Source organism: Crocodylus siamensis, chromosome 5, assembly GCF_052110815.1.
Source record: "Crocodylus siamensis isolate JL-2025a chromosome 5, ASM5211081v1, whole genome shotgun sequence".
Taxonomy (NCBI): Eukaryota; Metazoa; Chordata; order Crocodylia; family Crocodylidae; genus Crocodylus; species Crocodylus siamensis.
The window spans coordinates 44996422-45014238 of record NC_143399.1 but is presented as its reverse complement, the minus strand read 5'-3'; the positions used below and the strand labels follow the sequence as shown (position 1 = coordinate 45014238).

The window sequence follows — 17817 nt, the reverse complement described above, 5'->3', positions numbered from 1 at the left end:
TACACTCTAGAGGCAACATTGCCTCATGGTATTTGACATCATCCGCTGGTCCAGGGATGCACTACATGGAGCACATCATGGGACAGCACCAGTACGTGGACTCCACCAGACCTCTGACCGGAAGCGATGCAGAAGAGACCCCCCGACTGCCCCCTGCCGCTACACCTCACAGACTCCAAGAACTTTTTAAATCCTGGACTCTTCCCTACCCCTACAACTGTATCGTGCATGTCACTGTTTGTAACTGTGTGTGTGCTTTATGAACCACCTCCCTACTCAGATGCAGTCTCCTGTATATTCTTTGCTGTATAAGCATTGTGTGCCCTCCCCCTCCTTTTCCCCCTTCCTACCTCCTTATGCCCAGGCTTAGTTGCCTGCATGTTTTACATACAACTTAGCTGCATTCACACCACTACCCCCATCTTCTACTATGTATCCCCTTGCTCAGGTTTTCTGTATTTACTTGTGCCTTGAATTCTATCATCTTGAGCTTTAAAATGTTCTAATAAATCATATCTGGCACCAAAGAAAGAGTGTCTGGGCTGGCTCTGGCCCTCCCACTGCTGACCTGGTATCGCAGTAACTTCAGGCCCAGTACCAGTCCCCTGCAGAAGGAACACCCACCCATTGTTTTAAGGACCATACAAAGCAAAGGTTATAATCAGTATTTTTGGCACCGGGGAGGGGGTCGGAGCTTGCTCCAGCCTCTCCAAGTGATGGCCTGGTATTGCAGTACCTCCAGGCCCTCCCAGAAGAACAACTGCCCCCCCACACACACACACTTTTTTTTTTTTTTTTTTTTTTTTTAAAGGGCGCACACACAAAAAGTTCCCACCATATGTTTGCATAATGAGCCATGTGTTTTATCATCAGGCTCAGTTTTGGCTGCATTTAAATCAGCTTTATAGCTGGTTTCCATTCCTGAGCACATGCTGCTTTTGGCAGCAGTTTAATGATAGATTATGTACTTAATGAGGATTCCTTGTATGCAAGTTTAAAACTAGGGACACTCCCACTGCCGCAGCTGATTAGGGAGAAAAAAACTCATCTTGTATTCAAGTAAAGATGGTAAGTATTAATATTACCATGCACATACATATATTACTTCTAGAATTCCAAACACTTCCTTAAGGTGGTGTTAAGTCAGATAAAGTACCAGTAACACAAAAGAAACAACAGGATATTATAATTCAAGACTCAGGGATTAGAATGCCTCAGATTTTTATCTTCCAAAAATAATAAATGTACTTGGAACTTACATTTTCTGACACTCCTTGCGTTCCCCCAGCATGGGGTCGCCCATCTCACCAAGAATAGTTGCTTCCACTTCATAATGAACAACAAGGGCCTTTTCAGATGGATGTACATCTATGTTACCTCCTTTGACCTTCCTGAAGGGCAGAAAAACCAAACACATTGACAGTTAAAGCAAAAGCCTAAGAGATATACGAGTGTATAAGTCGCTATGAAACACTGATCCTACAGTGCACTTATGCAGCCTGAGTCTTTTTTTTCCATTTGCACTTTCCTCCCTCTTAACTGCAGAGAATCTTAGCACAAGTGGCACCTTTGTGTTTATGATTCCTAGTATGTGCAAGTATACCAAATCGACTTGTGAGCTCCCAGTTATAAGTGTTAAAAGCTAGGAAGGAAGATCTATCTTGGTTTTACAGGTCTATCTGCCTAAATAATGCCTACACTAAAGACGCATCGTGCTAGGGGAGACCTTTGAACAAAAAAGAGATATGCCCCCAAAGAAATCAGCAGATCAGAGAATGAGTTCAAGTTCCTAAGTCACTCTGCACTTGAAAGACTTGTTTCCAGATCCTCAGCTTTACCAGAGACTGAACAACCTGAATTTACTCATACATATCTCAAGGTAGCCTTAAGGAAGAAGCCTGTTTTGACTTACTAGCCCTCCTAACCTCAAATGACATTTCTTCAGCAACAGACTAACTAGCTCCAATTCTCACCAAGCCACCAGACCTTGTCACAGATCTAGATGCTAGCTGTACCCCCTCATAAAACACAGATCAGGAAATCACTGGACAAAACTAAACAAATTATAACATCCAAGGCCTATTCAGCTGCTCCTCTACATGGAGGACGGAGATGAATTCTTCTCTGTGGCTACACAGAGGGGACATAAGACGAAATGAGGAGAAATAGCCTGAAGCTCCAGCAGGGAAAATTTAGGCTGGAAATTAAGAGGAACTTTCTGACTATGAGGGAGGCCAAACATTGGAACAGGACACTAAGAGATGTTGTGGGATCTCCATCCTGGGGAGTTTTCAGAAGAAGTTAGATAGACACATGGCTGGAATGGTTTAGTCAGGGATGATCCTGCCTTAAGCAGGGGATTGGGCTATATGACCTTGTGAAGTCCCTTCTAGCCTTCCTTCAGTGGACATGTACATCTGGGCAATCGTGGGACAAAAGGCTCTCTCTCAGAACAAATGCATCCATTGTTCATAGCTGAAAGTGCCACCCTGCCTGGCCTTCTGCCAGACTAACCCAGCTACCTACCTTTTAGTACATATCTGCAGGCACTTCCTAGATATCCTGTTAGTAGAACTGGCCACATCTTAGGAATTAAAAACCACACACGATTCTACAAACTAGAATAAGAGAACAAAGAACTTCAAGATGATCCTGTAAGAATTCACTAATTTCTCTTGTTAGGGCAGCATTTCTCAAACTGTAGGTCATGACCAAAAAGTGGGTCGCAAGAATCTATGAAAGGGTCATGAACAAACTTCAAAAGTGGATCAACAAACCTTAAAAATGGATTTTCCTTTAAAGAAAAAAAATGTGGTAAATGGTGGCTTTTTCCTTGCAGGCTGCCAGAGTTCCAGCCTGCAAGGGGCTTTTTGCCCCTCCCTCCCCTGCCCCACACACTGTGGGGGCAGGGGCCAGGAGTGAAGGGCATGGAGTCAGGACTGGCCATGGATGTTTACAAATGGTCCTTGTACAAAAAAAAATCGAAAACCACTGTGTTAGAGCACAGCCCTCTGTAGTACAAATGAAAAAAATTGGTAAAAAACCCCCTGGAAAACAGAGCCTAAAATTTCTGTATTTTATTGGATTATTTTCAAGGTTTTTTAGTTAGTTTTGTCAGTTTTTTCAAAATTCACCACTACCAACGATAGATGGAAACTGGGAACATAGTTCACTAGTCACAAACCTGTTTCATTGTATTTAGCAACATTAGGAGTGTGTGAAATGGGCCACATTCAATTTGAATTTGGCCGAAATTGGGGACAGTGATTTGATTCATTGATTCAGATGACCGATTCAACTTGGACAAATCCAAATCTGATGATTCGATGGCGATTCGGAGAATCAGCGATTTGGGCATAGACACAGCTTTAAATATTTTTTCTACGTACCTCGAGGTGCCAGGCGCAGCTAGTGGATGTTGCAATGGTGGGGTTGACAGAGTGTGTTGGGGGGACGGGGGAGGGCACATGTTTGGCAACAGACCCAGAAGTTGACCAGAAGTACTGATGCCAGAAGTACTTCCCGGTCCACTTCTGGGTCTGCTCCCGAAAGCACACTCACAACCCCCTGGGGGGCAAGGAGGGGGTGGGAGTCACCTGCATGCTTCCTGGCGGACCCAGAAGCGCTTCTGGTCCACTTCCAGGTCTGTTGCTGAACACACTGGGGACACCAGCCCCTGTGGAACGCTTCATCTGCCCCAACATCTCAGCATTCACAAGCTGCCTAGTACCTTGAGGTATGTAGAAAAAAACTTTTAAAGCTGTGTCTATATCCAAATCATCAAACCACTCCTAATATTTCTGAATTGATTTGAAGGGTTCCAGTTCAATTTGGAGAGATTAAGGGGTCTCCTGATTTAATTCGGATTCAGGCTGAATCTCCGCCAAATTGAATCAGCCTACAAAAGCTCCACACAGCCCTAAGCAATGTGTAGCAAGAGATGACAGTTGTACTTGGATCCTGTGCCTAGCCTGGGGACTAAAAACAGCTACGTACTTACACAAACTCTACATAAACAGAACTCATTAACTACAGAAACAGCTTGTGCTAAGCTTTTCAAACCCCCTTAAGGCTGGTTACTCTAGTCCTCATAATCCTCAGGCCTCTAAAAACCTTGAAATTGATAGGACCTAGTCATTCAGGGCTGATTTAGGCAACAACATTGACCATCCCTAATCAGTTTCACCAATCATTCAACTAAACAGACTACAATTACTTCACAGAGTAGATATTAGAGCCAAAGAATTTCTAGAAGCATACGTTGATTATGCACTTAACCAATATGCAGATAATTAATATTTGTTATAATATAAGCACACTTAAACTAGGACTGGGATTGTGTTATACAATCAAGAAAATAACACACTTATAAGTGGAGTTAAGCATACTTCAGAAAAGCACTGGATTTGATATTACAACAGGCTAAACACACCTGGCTCCCGTTGTACCCTGTGAGAACTGAGGGTGCTCAGCACTTCACAGTTTCAGGGCTAATATGTAAGGGAGTTTGGGAGAGGAAGTGCAATTTATTGAACCTAATGGACTATTTTGCCCAAGAGTTCCTGTTGGGAGGATGGGGAAATTTGTAGGAAGGCCTAGGCCAACTTTCTACAACTCTGACATAGAATATTAAACAATTTTCCATGCTCTACCCATATATACGTGCAATGGCATCTTATGGCTTTGTTTCCATTCTTACATTTATTCACATTTCATACCAAATCAGTCAAGACCGTTCACCTGAAACTGAGCAGTACTGAAAGCCACTAACAACAGAGAGAGCTGCAAGTGCTAGCAAATCTGAATTTAGCCTTTGATTCTTGCTTCTAAGACATGTACTATCAGTAGCATAACTAAGGATGGGCATGTAGGGCATCAGCCCAATGCCAATTTAGAGGGGGGGTGAAAATGGTGGTTCCTAGGCAGTTGCTACTATGGTAACAACAGCCTGTACCACAGCAGAACCCCATGTGTCTTAAGACTCTCCAGCACTCAGTATCCTGCCTCTGGCACTCAGCATTCCCCCCCCCATTCTCTGCCATTTAAACAGTGCAAACATTCCAAACGATGCCCATGTCTACTTTAATTGTTTTCTCTTAGTCCATTTATTATAAAGGGCGATTCACTCTTTTCTGAGCAATCACAGAATCATAAAAACAAGGGTTAGAAGTGACCTCACGTCATCTACTCCAGCCCCCTGCTCAAAGCAGGACCATCTCCAACTATATCATCCCAGCCAAGGCTTCGCCTAGCCGGGTCTTAAACCTCCAAGGATGGAGATTCTACAACCTCTCTGGGTAACTTGCTCCAGAGAGTTTTTCCTAATATCTAACCTAAAATTCCCTTGCAGCAACTGGAGAGCATTGGTTCTTGTTCTGTCATCTGCCACCACTGACAACAGTCTAGCTTCATCCTCTCTGGAACCACCATTCAGGTAGTTGAAGGCTGCTTTTAAATCACCTCTTGGTCTTCTCTTCTCCTGACTAAATAAATCCAGTTCCCTCCGCCTCTCCTCATAAGTCATGTCCCCCAGCCCCCAACCATTTTTGCTGCCCTCTTCTGGACTCTCTCCAATTTGTCTGTCTATACCCATTCTATAGTAGGGGCCCCAAAACTGGACACAGCATTCCATATGTGGCCTCACCAGCACTGAACAGAGGGGATAATCACTTCCCTTGATCTGCTGGAATCACACTTGTACGAATGCAGCACAGTATGCCGTTAGCCTTCTTTGCAACAAGCTGAATGTGAGCCAATGGTGTGCCCTTATTGTCCACTGTAATGCCCAGGTCCTTTTCTGCAAAGCTGCTGCCTAGCCAGCGCATGGGACTGTTCCATCCTAAGTGTAGGAATTTTCACTTCTCCTTCTTGAACCTCATGAGATTTCTTATGTTCCAATCCTCCAGTTTGTCAAGATCTCCCTGAAACCTAGCCCTACATCCCCAGTTTGATGTCATTTGCAAACTTGCTGAAGGTATCCTCCATTCCATCTTCCAGGTCACTGATGAAAACACTGAACAAAACTGGCCCCAGGAGCAACCCCTGGGGCACTCCACTTGATACTAGCTGCCAACTAGACATTGAGCCACTTATTACTATCCTCTCAGCCAGATGATCCAGCCAGTTTTCTATCCATCTTACAGTCCATCCATCCAACCCATATTTTCTTAGCTTCCTAGTGAGAATGTTATGGGAGACCATCTCAAAAGCCTTGCTAAAGTCAAAGTATATCATGTCTACCGGTTTTTTCCCACATCCAGAGCCAGTCATCTCATCATAGAAGGCAATCAGATTGGTCAGGCATGACTGCTCTGGGTGAATCCATGCTGCCTGTCCTTCTTCTCCTCCAAGTGCTTAGAATGGATTCTTTGACAGTCTGCTCCATGATTTTTCCAGAGGCTGAGGTGAGGCTGACTGGTCTGTAGCTGCCTGGATCCTCCTCCTTCCCTTTCTTAAAGACAGGCATTAGATCTGCCCTCTTCCAATCATCCAGGACCTATCCCAATTGCCACAAGTTTTCAAAAATAATAGCCAGCTGATCTGTAATCACATCAGCCAACTTCCTCAGCACCCTTGGGTACATCGCGTCCAGCCCAAATTACTTCTACAGGCCCAGCTTTTCTAAATAGTCCCTAACTTGTTCTTTTGCCACAACTGGCTGCTTACCTCCTCCCCAAACTGTAGTCTGGGAGCTCATCTTGCCTGGAAAAGCGCAGGCTCAGGGGTGATCTGATGGCCACCTATAAGTTTATCAGGGGTGACCACCAGGATCTGGGGGAACGTCTGTTCACCAGAGCGCCCCAAGGGATGACGAGGTCGAATGGTCACAAACTCCTGCAAGACCGTTTCAGGCTGGACATAAGGAAGAATTTCTTTACTGTCCGAGCCCCCAAGGTCTGGAACAGTGTGCCAGCGGAGGTGGTTCAAGCGCCTACATTGAACACCTTCAAGAGTAAATTGGATGCTTATCTTGCTGGGATCCTATGACCCCAGCTGACTTCCTGCTCTTTGGGCAGGGGGCTGGACTCGATCTCCCGAGGTCCCTTCCAGCCCTAATGTCTATGAAAATCTATAAAGACCAAGGTAAAAAAGGCATTGAGTACTTCAGCCTTTTCCCCATCATGTGTCACTAGGCTGCCTCCTCCATTCAGCAAGGAACCCACACTTTCCCTGATCTTCATCTTGCTGCTGAAGTTCTGCCACAGCTATCCAGCTTCCCCAGGACTGAGTGACAGACTTGCAGGGAAATTGTAATAAAATACACACAGCCCCTCGCTATACTGACCACAACCTGACTGGTCATAAACAAAAACTGACTAGCAATGTAAAGGAGGGGCCTTCTCAGCAGGGATGGCAACAGCTGTGTGTTACCAAGGGTTCTGAATTCATAGTTTTGTCATCAACCCACATCAGGCCACTTAGTTATTCTCTTCTGTGCCTCTATGTGCCCATTCTATAAGTGGGGCAAATAAAACTTAGCTGCGTCCCAAGTGGGGCTGGAGGACACTGAGAACCTCCAACAGAAGATGCTACAGAAGCACAAAGTAACACTGCATGAAAAAGACTGTGAGCCACAGATCAGTTTACAGCAGGCCTAGATCTACATCATGACCATCTCTTTTCCAAATGGATGAACCCTGCCTAACAGAGTTCATCTATTAGGAACAACAACCTTTCTGATCCTTCTGCAGTCTGAGGATGTTCTTTTCCAAGTTGTCTCTCTCATCAGTCTCCTTTAAGATGATTTTGACCATTGTCAGCACAGCGCATGGGTAATTCAGCAAGGTTGCCAGCCCTAAAGCTTTTCAGATATTTCTTCTCATAGAGTAGTGTTTCCCAACCAGTGTGCTGCGACACAAAACTGTACCATCAGAAATGAACAGGTGTTCTGTGGAATTTTGTCATGGAAATGAGCTACAATAGGTATGAGAATGGGGAATGCCTTAATAGGTAAATGCCACAGAAAATGTTTATTAATGTAAGCGTGCCTTGGGCTGTAAAAGGCTGGGAAACACTGTCATAGAGCAAGTAGGAGCGCTCTTGGTAGTTCTTCTGTAGAGCAACTTCTTTCAACACTAGGAATTCTTCGGGGCAAACAGCATAGTCTGGACCTGGCTCTGCAACGTGTTTTTGTGTGGAGTCTCCACAAAGTGGAGGAGTTCATCCAAAGGGAACAGTTCCCAGAAACAAGGCCCTAAAGAGAGATAATTAAAAGATACCAGTTCTGTCACTGTCTTCCATTTATCTCAGGATTAATCTCACAGGAAAAACTACTCAGCACTACTTCTTGACATCCTATGCTGAGTCAACACCTGTTCTTCAGGGACAGGATAGGAAGTATTTACAAATGTACAGAAGAAGAAATCTGTCAGTGTGAGTTGCTCTGCATAGAGATCTAGCACTTCCTCAAAGATTTTTCCCTTCTCAGGAACGTGCACTACTCATCTCATGAGCCCTGCCTCAAACAGGATGGAGCAGGCAAGCTTGACTGGAGGCATTATACTGTGGAGATCCCATATTTTCTTCCTTAACTCCCCTCCCCATGGATTGATGTAATGGGTCACAAAACCTGCTCTAGTTATTGGACTGTTACAGGCTCTAGTGGCTGGGACAGCCATTTTCTTCCCTCACGCATGCATAGTGCCAATGCCATCCCAGTGTTAGAAATATTATTAAAAATGCATTATCAATAGCTGTTAGCTCCCATCAATAGTGTTGTCCTCTGAATAAGCACGGCTGCCAGCCCTCCTTGTCTCCTTAATGAGAGAGGGAAGGAGGGGTTGGAAACTGAAGGAAAAACTCCAAGAGCTCTTTGTACTAAGGTATCACTCTCTCTTTGTTCTGCAAATTTGCTATCTCTTTGTTACACTAAATCACACTTTCTTTCATGGCTCCCACATTCTTAGGCTAAGATAAGAATAATTGCAATCTTAGCCTTGAAGTTAAACCCTCCATAACCTCGAGTGCTTTCTGGGCAAGCGCAATAACCTAATACATATTAAGCCTATCCGCCCCGCATACTTAAGTAGTTAATTATAATACACATGGGATGCATGATCTGACGTATTCTCATGCATGTTTGTATGAACCGGAAATGAGTTGTAAGAGTTCCTGCTTCTGTACACGGGCCAGAGGAGAGGGGATAAAAGCCTGCTAATGATTGTGCCCGGGGGCAGAGGGTTTTGATCTTTTGTCTTCTCCCTCTGACCCTATTTGCAAATATATACCTTTTATCTCACCAACAATGTGTGCCTAAGGATTCTTATTCAATGAGCCTCCAAAGAAACGAACCGAGAGAGAGTTTTTTTTTACCTCAATCTGGCGCCCAACGTGGGGCTTTCTTTGGTTGACTCCGGAGTTCGTCGGCGCATCGTCTCTGCCCCCCCGGGGGGGTTGCGCGCCGAGCCTTTCTTTTTGGCTCGCCCTGAGGGGGGGCTTGAGGCGTGAGCCGGGACATCCGGAACACTAAGGGCTCCTATGCAAATTTTGTTTTTTTTTTTGGAGTCTCCAGGTACACATTTTTGGCTTTGGATCGAGATCTCTGGGGTATCTGAGTGAGTACACGAATTCCCTTTGCCCAATTTGGTTCTGGGTCCGGAGCAGGAGGTGTGCATGTTCTCATGGTAAATCATCTGCTGTAAGGGTCTTTTTGGTATTTGGTGTGCCTTGGGTGCACTTTTGTGGGCAAAATGGGTACGGTTAGCTCCCGTGTAGAAAACACGGATACCCCTCTAAAGTGCTTATTACGTCATTTTAATAAATTTGCAAAGCCGGCCGATTACGGAGTAAAAATGAAAAAAGGTGATTTAACTAAGTTTTGTCAACTCGAGTGGCCAACATTTGGGGTCCACTGGACCCCAAAAGGATCCTTTGTGCTAAAAGAAGTGATAGCTATCCATGAAATTGTTATGCAAAATGGGTATTGGAATCAGTTTCCTTATATTGATTGTTGGTTGTGGGTGGTTCAAAATCAGCCACCTTGGATTAAGAATTACTTAGTAAAGTCTCATGTGATGCTTGTTAAGAAAAAGACTCGAGGGGGGGCGCCTGTACTTCCTGAGTCTAATGAGGGGGGGGATTCTGAATTGGCTGAGTACCGGACCCGTGCTCCGGTTGCCCTGTCGGGTAGCGAAGATGAGTCAGACGCCTCCTCGGCATCCAGTCCTTCTGCACCACCGCCCCCTCCCTTAGAGAGACCACCACCGACGTACCAAGGCATACCTAATGAGTTAGAGCGTGAGCCTCAGCCAAGTGCCTCATCTGAATCAGGAAATAAGGGTTATTATTTGCGCAAGCCTGTAGAGTCACAGCCGGTGTTGAACTGTCCGATGCGAGAGGTTATTGGAGAAGGAGGCACTGCAACTTTTGTCTACACCCCATTTAGCACTTCAGATTTATTTAACTGGAAAAATCAGAGCCCCTCTTTTCGTGAAGACCCTGAAAAGATGAGGGATTTGTTTCGATCTATTGGGCAGACTCATCGACCCACTTGGGCTGATGTCCAGATGATGCTCCAGACCCTCCTAACCCCGGAGGAGAGGAGATTAGTGTTAGGTACAGCAGAGCGTATTGCGACAGCCAGAGTTGAGTTAGAGGGTGCTGCTGGTCGTACTCTGCGTGATACCTTCCCTGTAGAAGAGCCGAGATGGGATAATCACACTGCCGAAGGCAGAGAGCTGAGTGCACGGTATCTGGGAATTATAGTGGAAGCAATGGGAAAGGCAGTGCCTCGGGTTACCAATCTGTCTAAGTTGTATGAAGTGAGACAGGGAAAAGAGGAGGATCCCTCAGCTTTCCTTGGGAGGCTGTATGAGGCGTTTCGCAGGTTTTCGGATCTGGATCCAGAAGCCCCAGATAACCAGCGCATGGTAAATCTTATGTTTATTGGTCAATCTGCTGCTGATATCCGTAAGAAGTTACAGAAAACTGAGGGAGGTGCTGGGAAACCGATTTCAGAGCTGGTGGAAATTGCATATAAGGTGTATGGGAATCGTGAGCAAGTGCATGAGCGCAAGGAGGATAAAAAGGCTCAGCGACAGATGGCAGCACTAGCAGCTGCTATAACTGGAGGGAACTCTGGAAAGGCTGGGATGCAGAAGGGGAAAGGAGAAAGAGTGGGAGCAGACGTTTGTGCTTATTGCAAAGAGAAAGGACACTGGAAAAGGGAATGCCCGAAGTTGAAGGAGAAGAGAGAGAGGGAACCGAGAGGTCACCTCATGCGGGCAGAAGACAAGGGTGAGGATTCAGAATGAAGGGGACAGGGATCTAAGACCACTACCCTTCGGGTTGGAGCCCGAGAAGATCCCATGGTAACCATTAGAGTTGGTGGCAAAAACTTTGAAGCCTTGGTGGATACTGGGGCTACATTTTCAATGATTCCAGAAAACCCCCCCTGTGCAGGACTAGTGAACAGCATGTACTTGTAGAAGGGATTGAGGGAACACAATCCCGACTCCCTGTTTGTAAACCACTCCTCACCAAAGTGGGGGATCATTTGCTTGAGCACTCCTTTGTGTATTCTCCAAGTTGCCCGGTTGCACTCCTTGGGCGGGACTTACTCACAAAATTGCAAGCTGAGATCTTCTTCAGAGACGATCAGATGGTGGTCCAGCTACCTGTCAAGCAGAGCTCGAACTATCAGATGGCTCTCCTGGAGGACCGACGCCCTGCAGTAAGTCCAGAAGATCACATGACTGGAGTAGACCCCTCAGCATGGGCTGATGGAACCCCTGCGCGAACTAAGTTCGTCTCCCCGGTAAGGATCGTACTCAAGGATGGGGAGGGGCCCGTTCAGGTAAAGCAGTACCCACTCAGCCGAGCGGCCAGAGCTGGACTCAAGCCGTTAATAGAGAAATACAAGAGGTACGGATGGCTAGTGGAAGGGTCTTCACCCTATAACACCCCCATCCTTGGAGTGCCGAAGACAGATGGGGTCTCATACAGACTGGTCCAAGACCTACGGGCAGTAAATAAGAAGGTCCTTTCAGACCATCCTGTAGTCCCGAACCCTCACACGATTTTGACACAAGTACCGGGGGAAGCTGAAATATTTTCAGTGCTAGATTTGAAAGATGCTTTCTTCTCTATTCCCCTTCACCGAGAGAGTCAAAAATTGTTTGCTTTTGAATGGGAGGATCCAGACACCTTCCATAAAGCCCAACTCATGTGGACAGTTCTCCCACAAGGATTCGTAGCAGCCCCTCATATTTTCGGACTTGCCCTTCAGAAGGACTTGGAGGAGTGGAAGGGATCACACCCCGCAGTGACTCTCCTCCAGTATGTGGATGACCTGCTAGTTGCAAGCTCAAACTTGCAGCTCTGCGAGGAAGCTACCAGGTCACTCCTAAACACTCTGGGGAAAAAAGGATATAAAGTTTCTAGAGAGAAAGCCCAGATATGTCAGCCTGAAGTCACATTTTTGGGATATAAGCTCTCAAAAGGAGTCAGAGCCCTGAGTGCAGATCGCATACAGGCAATCCAAGGTCTAACCCCACCTAAGTCACCCAAGGAGCTGCGGGCATTCCTAGGGCTAACTGGGTTCTGTCGACTATGGATACCAGATTATGGTGGGAAGGCTAGACCACTGTATGAATCCCTGACTAAGGAGAGTCTCACTAAATGGAAATGGAATAAAGAAATGCAGCATGCCTTTGATCTGCTTAAAGCAGCATTAACCCAGCCCCCTGCCCTGGCCATCCCAAACAGTAAAAAGCCATATCGACTGTATGTTCATGAGAATCGAGGGGTTGCATCAGGGGTGCTGACACAGCCATCGGGCCCGACCTGGAGACCCGTGGGATATTACTCAAAGGTTCTAGATCCAGTTCCACTCGGGTGGCCAGCCTGTCTTTGGGCTGTGGCAGCCACAGCAGTGGCTGTTGAAGAAGCCCAGAAGATAGTCATGGGTGCAGATATGGAAATACTCACTCCTCATGGAGTTCCCCAGATCCTAGGGACTGAGGGAGGGAAATTTCTTAACCCCTCCAGACAATCACGGTATGAGATATTTTTGCTCTCTAATCCAGGACTTACTTTCAAACATACTACAGCCTTAAACCCTGCAACCTTGCTGCCGGAGCCAGGGAAACCGACGCATGACTGCCTTGAGGTCCTGAATCAAACTACGCAGGTGCGACCTGATCTTGCTGAGGACCCAATTGAGGACCCAGATGTTGAATACTTCGTAGACGGCTCCAGCTCTGTCATCGATGGAAAAAGACGAACAGGATGTGCAGTGGTAACCTTGGATAAGGTAGTATGGAGGGAGTCATTGCCGAGCTCATGGTCGGCACAGGCCGCAGAACTCACTGCGCTCACCCGAGCATTACAGCTGGGGACAGACCAGCGGGTTAATATATACACTGACTCTCGCTATGCTTTTTCTACAGTCCATGCACACGGACTATTGTGGAAAGAAAGGGGTTTCATTACGGCCTCTGGGAATAAAATTGCTAATGGCCCCCAGATTATCAAGCTACTAGAGGCACTCCACCAGCCTAAAGAGGTAGCAGTCATTCATGTGCGGGCCCATGGGAAGGCTGCTGAGGAAAAGCATAAGCTTGGAAATGCAAAGGCTGATTCAGCAGCAAAGGAAGCTGCATTTATTGGGGGAGAAGCAGAGGAGGTATCCAAGCAGGCCATGTCCCATGCCATATGGCCAGACATCCAAGATTTAGTCCCACAGTATTCCCCTGAAAAAGATAAATTTGCACAAAGAGCTTGTGCAGAAAAGAACTCCCAGGGGTGGTGGATCGTACCAGGAGGGAAAGTCATGATACCCAGGCCATTGCTTCGGGAGGTGCTGCAACAGCTCCACGCAAGAACCCATATGGGAGGTTTGGCCATGGGTGATCTAGTGATCCGCCAAGCAGTAGCTCCAGGGCTATATGTAGAAGCTCAGCGCATTGCTACCAAGTGCATCACATGCCAGAAAGTAAACCCCCGAAGGAAACCCCCTGTGCCAATGGGAGGTAGACCCTGGGCAGCGTACCCTGGACAGGCATGGCAGATTGATTTTGCCGAGCTCCCACGGTCCGGACATCACGGGTTTTTACTTGTCATGGTAGACCAGCTCTCTGGTTGGGTCGAGGCCTGGCCCACCAGGACTGCCACTGCAGCTACAGTAGTGAAGTATTTGTTGCAGGAGATCATTCCACGGTATTCCCTGCCTGAGTCCATCGAGTCGGATCAAGGACAACACTTCGTGGGAAAGGTGGTTCAAGAAGTCGCGCAAACTCTCAAGGTTACTTGGAAATTACACACACCATGGAGACCACAGAGTTCAGGACAAGTGGAACGCATGAATAGGACTTTAAAGACTTTGCTCACCAAAATCTGTATTGAAACACGTCTTAAGTGGCCTCAAGCATTGCCGCTCGCCCTTACTTGCATTCGAAACACTCCCCGACGGGGCCTTAAATTGACCCCATATGAAATTATGTTTGGCAAGCCCCCTCAAGTCTTCCCTCCTGGGATTCGAGAGAATGTAACTTTTGAATTAGGTAATAGTGAGCTTCATATGTACGTTATTGCTTTGCAGTCTGTCTTGTTTTCTCTTCACAGGTATGCAGCCTCCTTTCAGCGCCTGCCTTTAGACGTACCGGTACATGACTTCTCCCCGGGAGACTGGGTCTTGGTGCAGCGGTGGAAAAAGGAACCTCTGACTGAGAGGTGGAGTGGCCCTTTCCAGGTACTTCTAACAACCCACACCGCTGTAAAGATTGCTGGCCATGACCGTTGGATACACCATACCCGTGTGAAACGACATCTACAAGCGTCAGAGGACAACAACTCCCAAGACGAACTCACTCCAGAAGCTGAGTCGTCTTCGGAACAAGAAGCCAGCAAGTGGAGCTGTGAACCTACTGGTGATCTCCAAGTGCGCCTGAGACGGCTTAATCAAAGTTCAGAAAATTAGTCCAGAAAGTAAAAAGGAAAATATGGTGGGAATTTTAATGTGCCTTGTTGTTATCTGCATAATGAAAGAAGCAGGATTGCACAGCCTTAGCCACTGATCTATGCCCCCGCTTTCCCAAATTACTCCCCCAGGGACAAATTTGTATGTTGATATGATGGAGAGAATTGCAAGTACTTTTAATCTTACCAACTGCTGGGCCTGTGGGGGGCTCCAAGAGGCCGGAGAACAGTGGCCTTGGAGGGCTTTTCCTTTGGCCCCAAAATGGTTAGTCAGTGACAAAGCAGATGTTAAGAGTACTGGTCAAGAATGGGATGAGAACCGCAGCTGGGATCTTTCCCAAGTGACATTGGGAGAGTACTGTATTAGCAGTAATGGTACAGGAAGGAGTTTGGGACATAGTCAGTGTACATGGACATTAAAATGGGCCCGAGTATGCAGCAAGTATGCTGATCAATGGAATTCTGCTGCCGTTAGGCTCCCAATCTCCACACAGATGCAAAATCTCAAAAGGACAAGAATATTACCTTTCGATCCTGACCCTACCAGATGTCAGGCATATGAAAAGGCCCGAGGCGAACGATTTACCTACATCTATAAGTGGCAATGGGCACACCCGAATGGCACAGTGGCAAGGTTTAATACATATTGGAGTGCCTTAAATGACACAAATGAAATAACCAAGTGCGAGTATAGGGATAAAGATGGCGTATGGAAATGTCAGTTTAAACTGAGTAACTATCACACTGGCCATTTAGGGCATAAGGGCACCAAATACTATCCCCTTCTTTTCCACAGCCGTGACCCCCTAGCCTTGGGAGGGGAACACAGGGCCCTAAGAGGACATTATCGGATTTGTGGAAAGCGTGCCTATACGGTCCTACCACGAGGGTGGACAGGAACCTGCTATATTGGAGTAATTGTACCATCTTTCTTTTTGTTACCATCTGAGGTTGGAAATAAGCTGGGAGTCTCTTTGTATGATGATTGGAACAGGGCCAAGAGAAGTATTGATGTAAGTTTGACACAGGGTGGCTCCCAAAAGTGGAAGGAGGATGAGTGGCCTCCTCAGAGGATTATTGAGTATTACGGACCAGCTACATGGGCTAATGATGGGAGTTGGGGCTACCAGACACCAATATATGCTGAATAGAATCATCCGGTTGCAGGCAGTCTTGGAAGTAATTACTAACCAGACCGCCACTGCTCTCGAGTTGCTGGCCCGACAAAGTTCTCAGATGAGGGAAGCCATATACCAAAATCGAATGGCTTTAGACTATTTACTCGCAAAGGATGGCGGAGTCTGTGGAAAGTTCAACCTTTCTAATTGTTGCCTCCAAATAGATGATAACGGGAAGGTGGTCTTAGAGATTGCCAAAGAGATTAGGAAAATAGCCCATGTACCAATACAAACGTGGGAAACCACATGGAATAAGGACTGGTGGTTTCAATTATTTGGAGGACCCTGGTGGAAAAAGTAGGGTTTGTGCTTTTGTGTGCTCTAACTGGTTTGATTTTTATCCCTTGTCTCATTCCTTGTCTTACTAGATTGATAACCACCACAGTAGAAGGAATGCAGGTCGCAGCAGTCCCTCTAAAAGCACAGACTGTAGCAAAAGTCATGGTCCTCAGAAAAATTCCTCGTAATTATCTTGATATGCCCAAATGAAGTAAAGATCAGAAAGCATCTTAAGGGGGGAATATTGTTAGAAATATTATTAAAAATGCATTATCAATAGCTGTTAGCTCCCATCAATAGTGTTGTCCTCTGAATAAGCACAGCTGCCAGCCCTCCTTGTCTCCTTAATGAGAGAGGGAAGGGGGGGTTGGAAACTGAAGGAAAAACTCCAAGAGCTCTTTGTACTAAGGTATCACTCTCTTTGTTCTGCAAATTTGCTATCTCTTTGTTACACTAAATCACACTTTCTTTCATGGCTCCCACATTCTTAGGCTAAGATAAGAATAATTGCAATCTTAGCCTTGAAGTTAAACCCTCCATAACCTCGAGTGCTTTCTGGGCAAGCGCAATAACCTAATACATATTAAGCCTATCCGCCCCGCATACTTAAGTAGTTAATTATAATACACATGGGATGCATGATCTGATGTATTCTCATGCATGTTTGTATGAACCGGAAATGAGTTGTAAGAGTTCCTGCTTCTGTACATGTGCCAGAGGAGAGGGGATAAAAACCTGCTAATGATTGTGCCCGGGGGCAGAGGGTTTTGATCTTTTGTCTTCTCCCTCTGACCCTATTTGCAAATATATACCTTTTATCTCACCAACAATGTGTGCCTAAGGATTCTTATTCAATGAGCCTCCAAAGAAACGAACCGAGAGAGAGTTTTTTTTTACCTCACCAGCTAGGAGGGCAAGGTCCTGGTTAAAGAATTTGCTCTTTCACCAGTTCACATCTGAGCTCCTGCCTTGTAAAACTTAATTCTTTGTAAAACAACTCAAAATTAACAGCTGTACAGGGCTACAGATGCACTCAACATTATCACTATTTGGGTCTCCAGTGCCACAAAGGAAATTATTAAGTGAAGCAAAGGGAAATACCCAGGAAAGAATTCCTCTTGCATATTAAGTTTTGCAGCCAGCTGCTCGCTTTAAAAGTCATCCAGATGTGGATCACTGCTCAGGCTCACAAGACAAACCCCGTGCTGGGTGGTCGGCACACGCCCACATTGCTCCACGCTTTGTTATGGAAGTGACACGAATCTTGCTCCCTTGCAACCTTCCTCTTCTGAACCTCGCTGTTGGGACAGATGAGCTCTGGAGCACACTGAACTCGGTGTCCACTCAGGGACTGGCACGCATTGAATTAAATCCATTAGCAGAGGGAGGCTGTACTCACTGAATCAGCACAAAGTACAGAACACCATCCTCTACAACAACAACC

At 46.1% G+C, this 17817-nt stretch overlaps 1 protein-coding gene across 2 annotated transcripts in view; it reads right to left on the bottom strand.

Moving 5' to 3' along the window:
- KIFAP3 (kinesin associated protein 3) overlaps positions 1 to 17817 on the bottom strand; it is a 155234-nt gene that overhangs the window by 102471 nt on the left and 34946 nt on the right. For both annotated transcript variants that reach the window (XM_090047451.1, XM_090047452.1), the window contains exon 2: positions 1260 to 1391. In XM_090047451.1, the coding sequence (XP_089903577.1) occupies positions 1260 to 1391 (132 nt within the window). The remainder of the gene's footprint in view (positions 1 to 1259; positions 1392 to 17817) is intronic.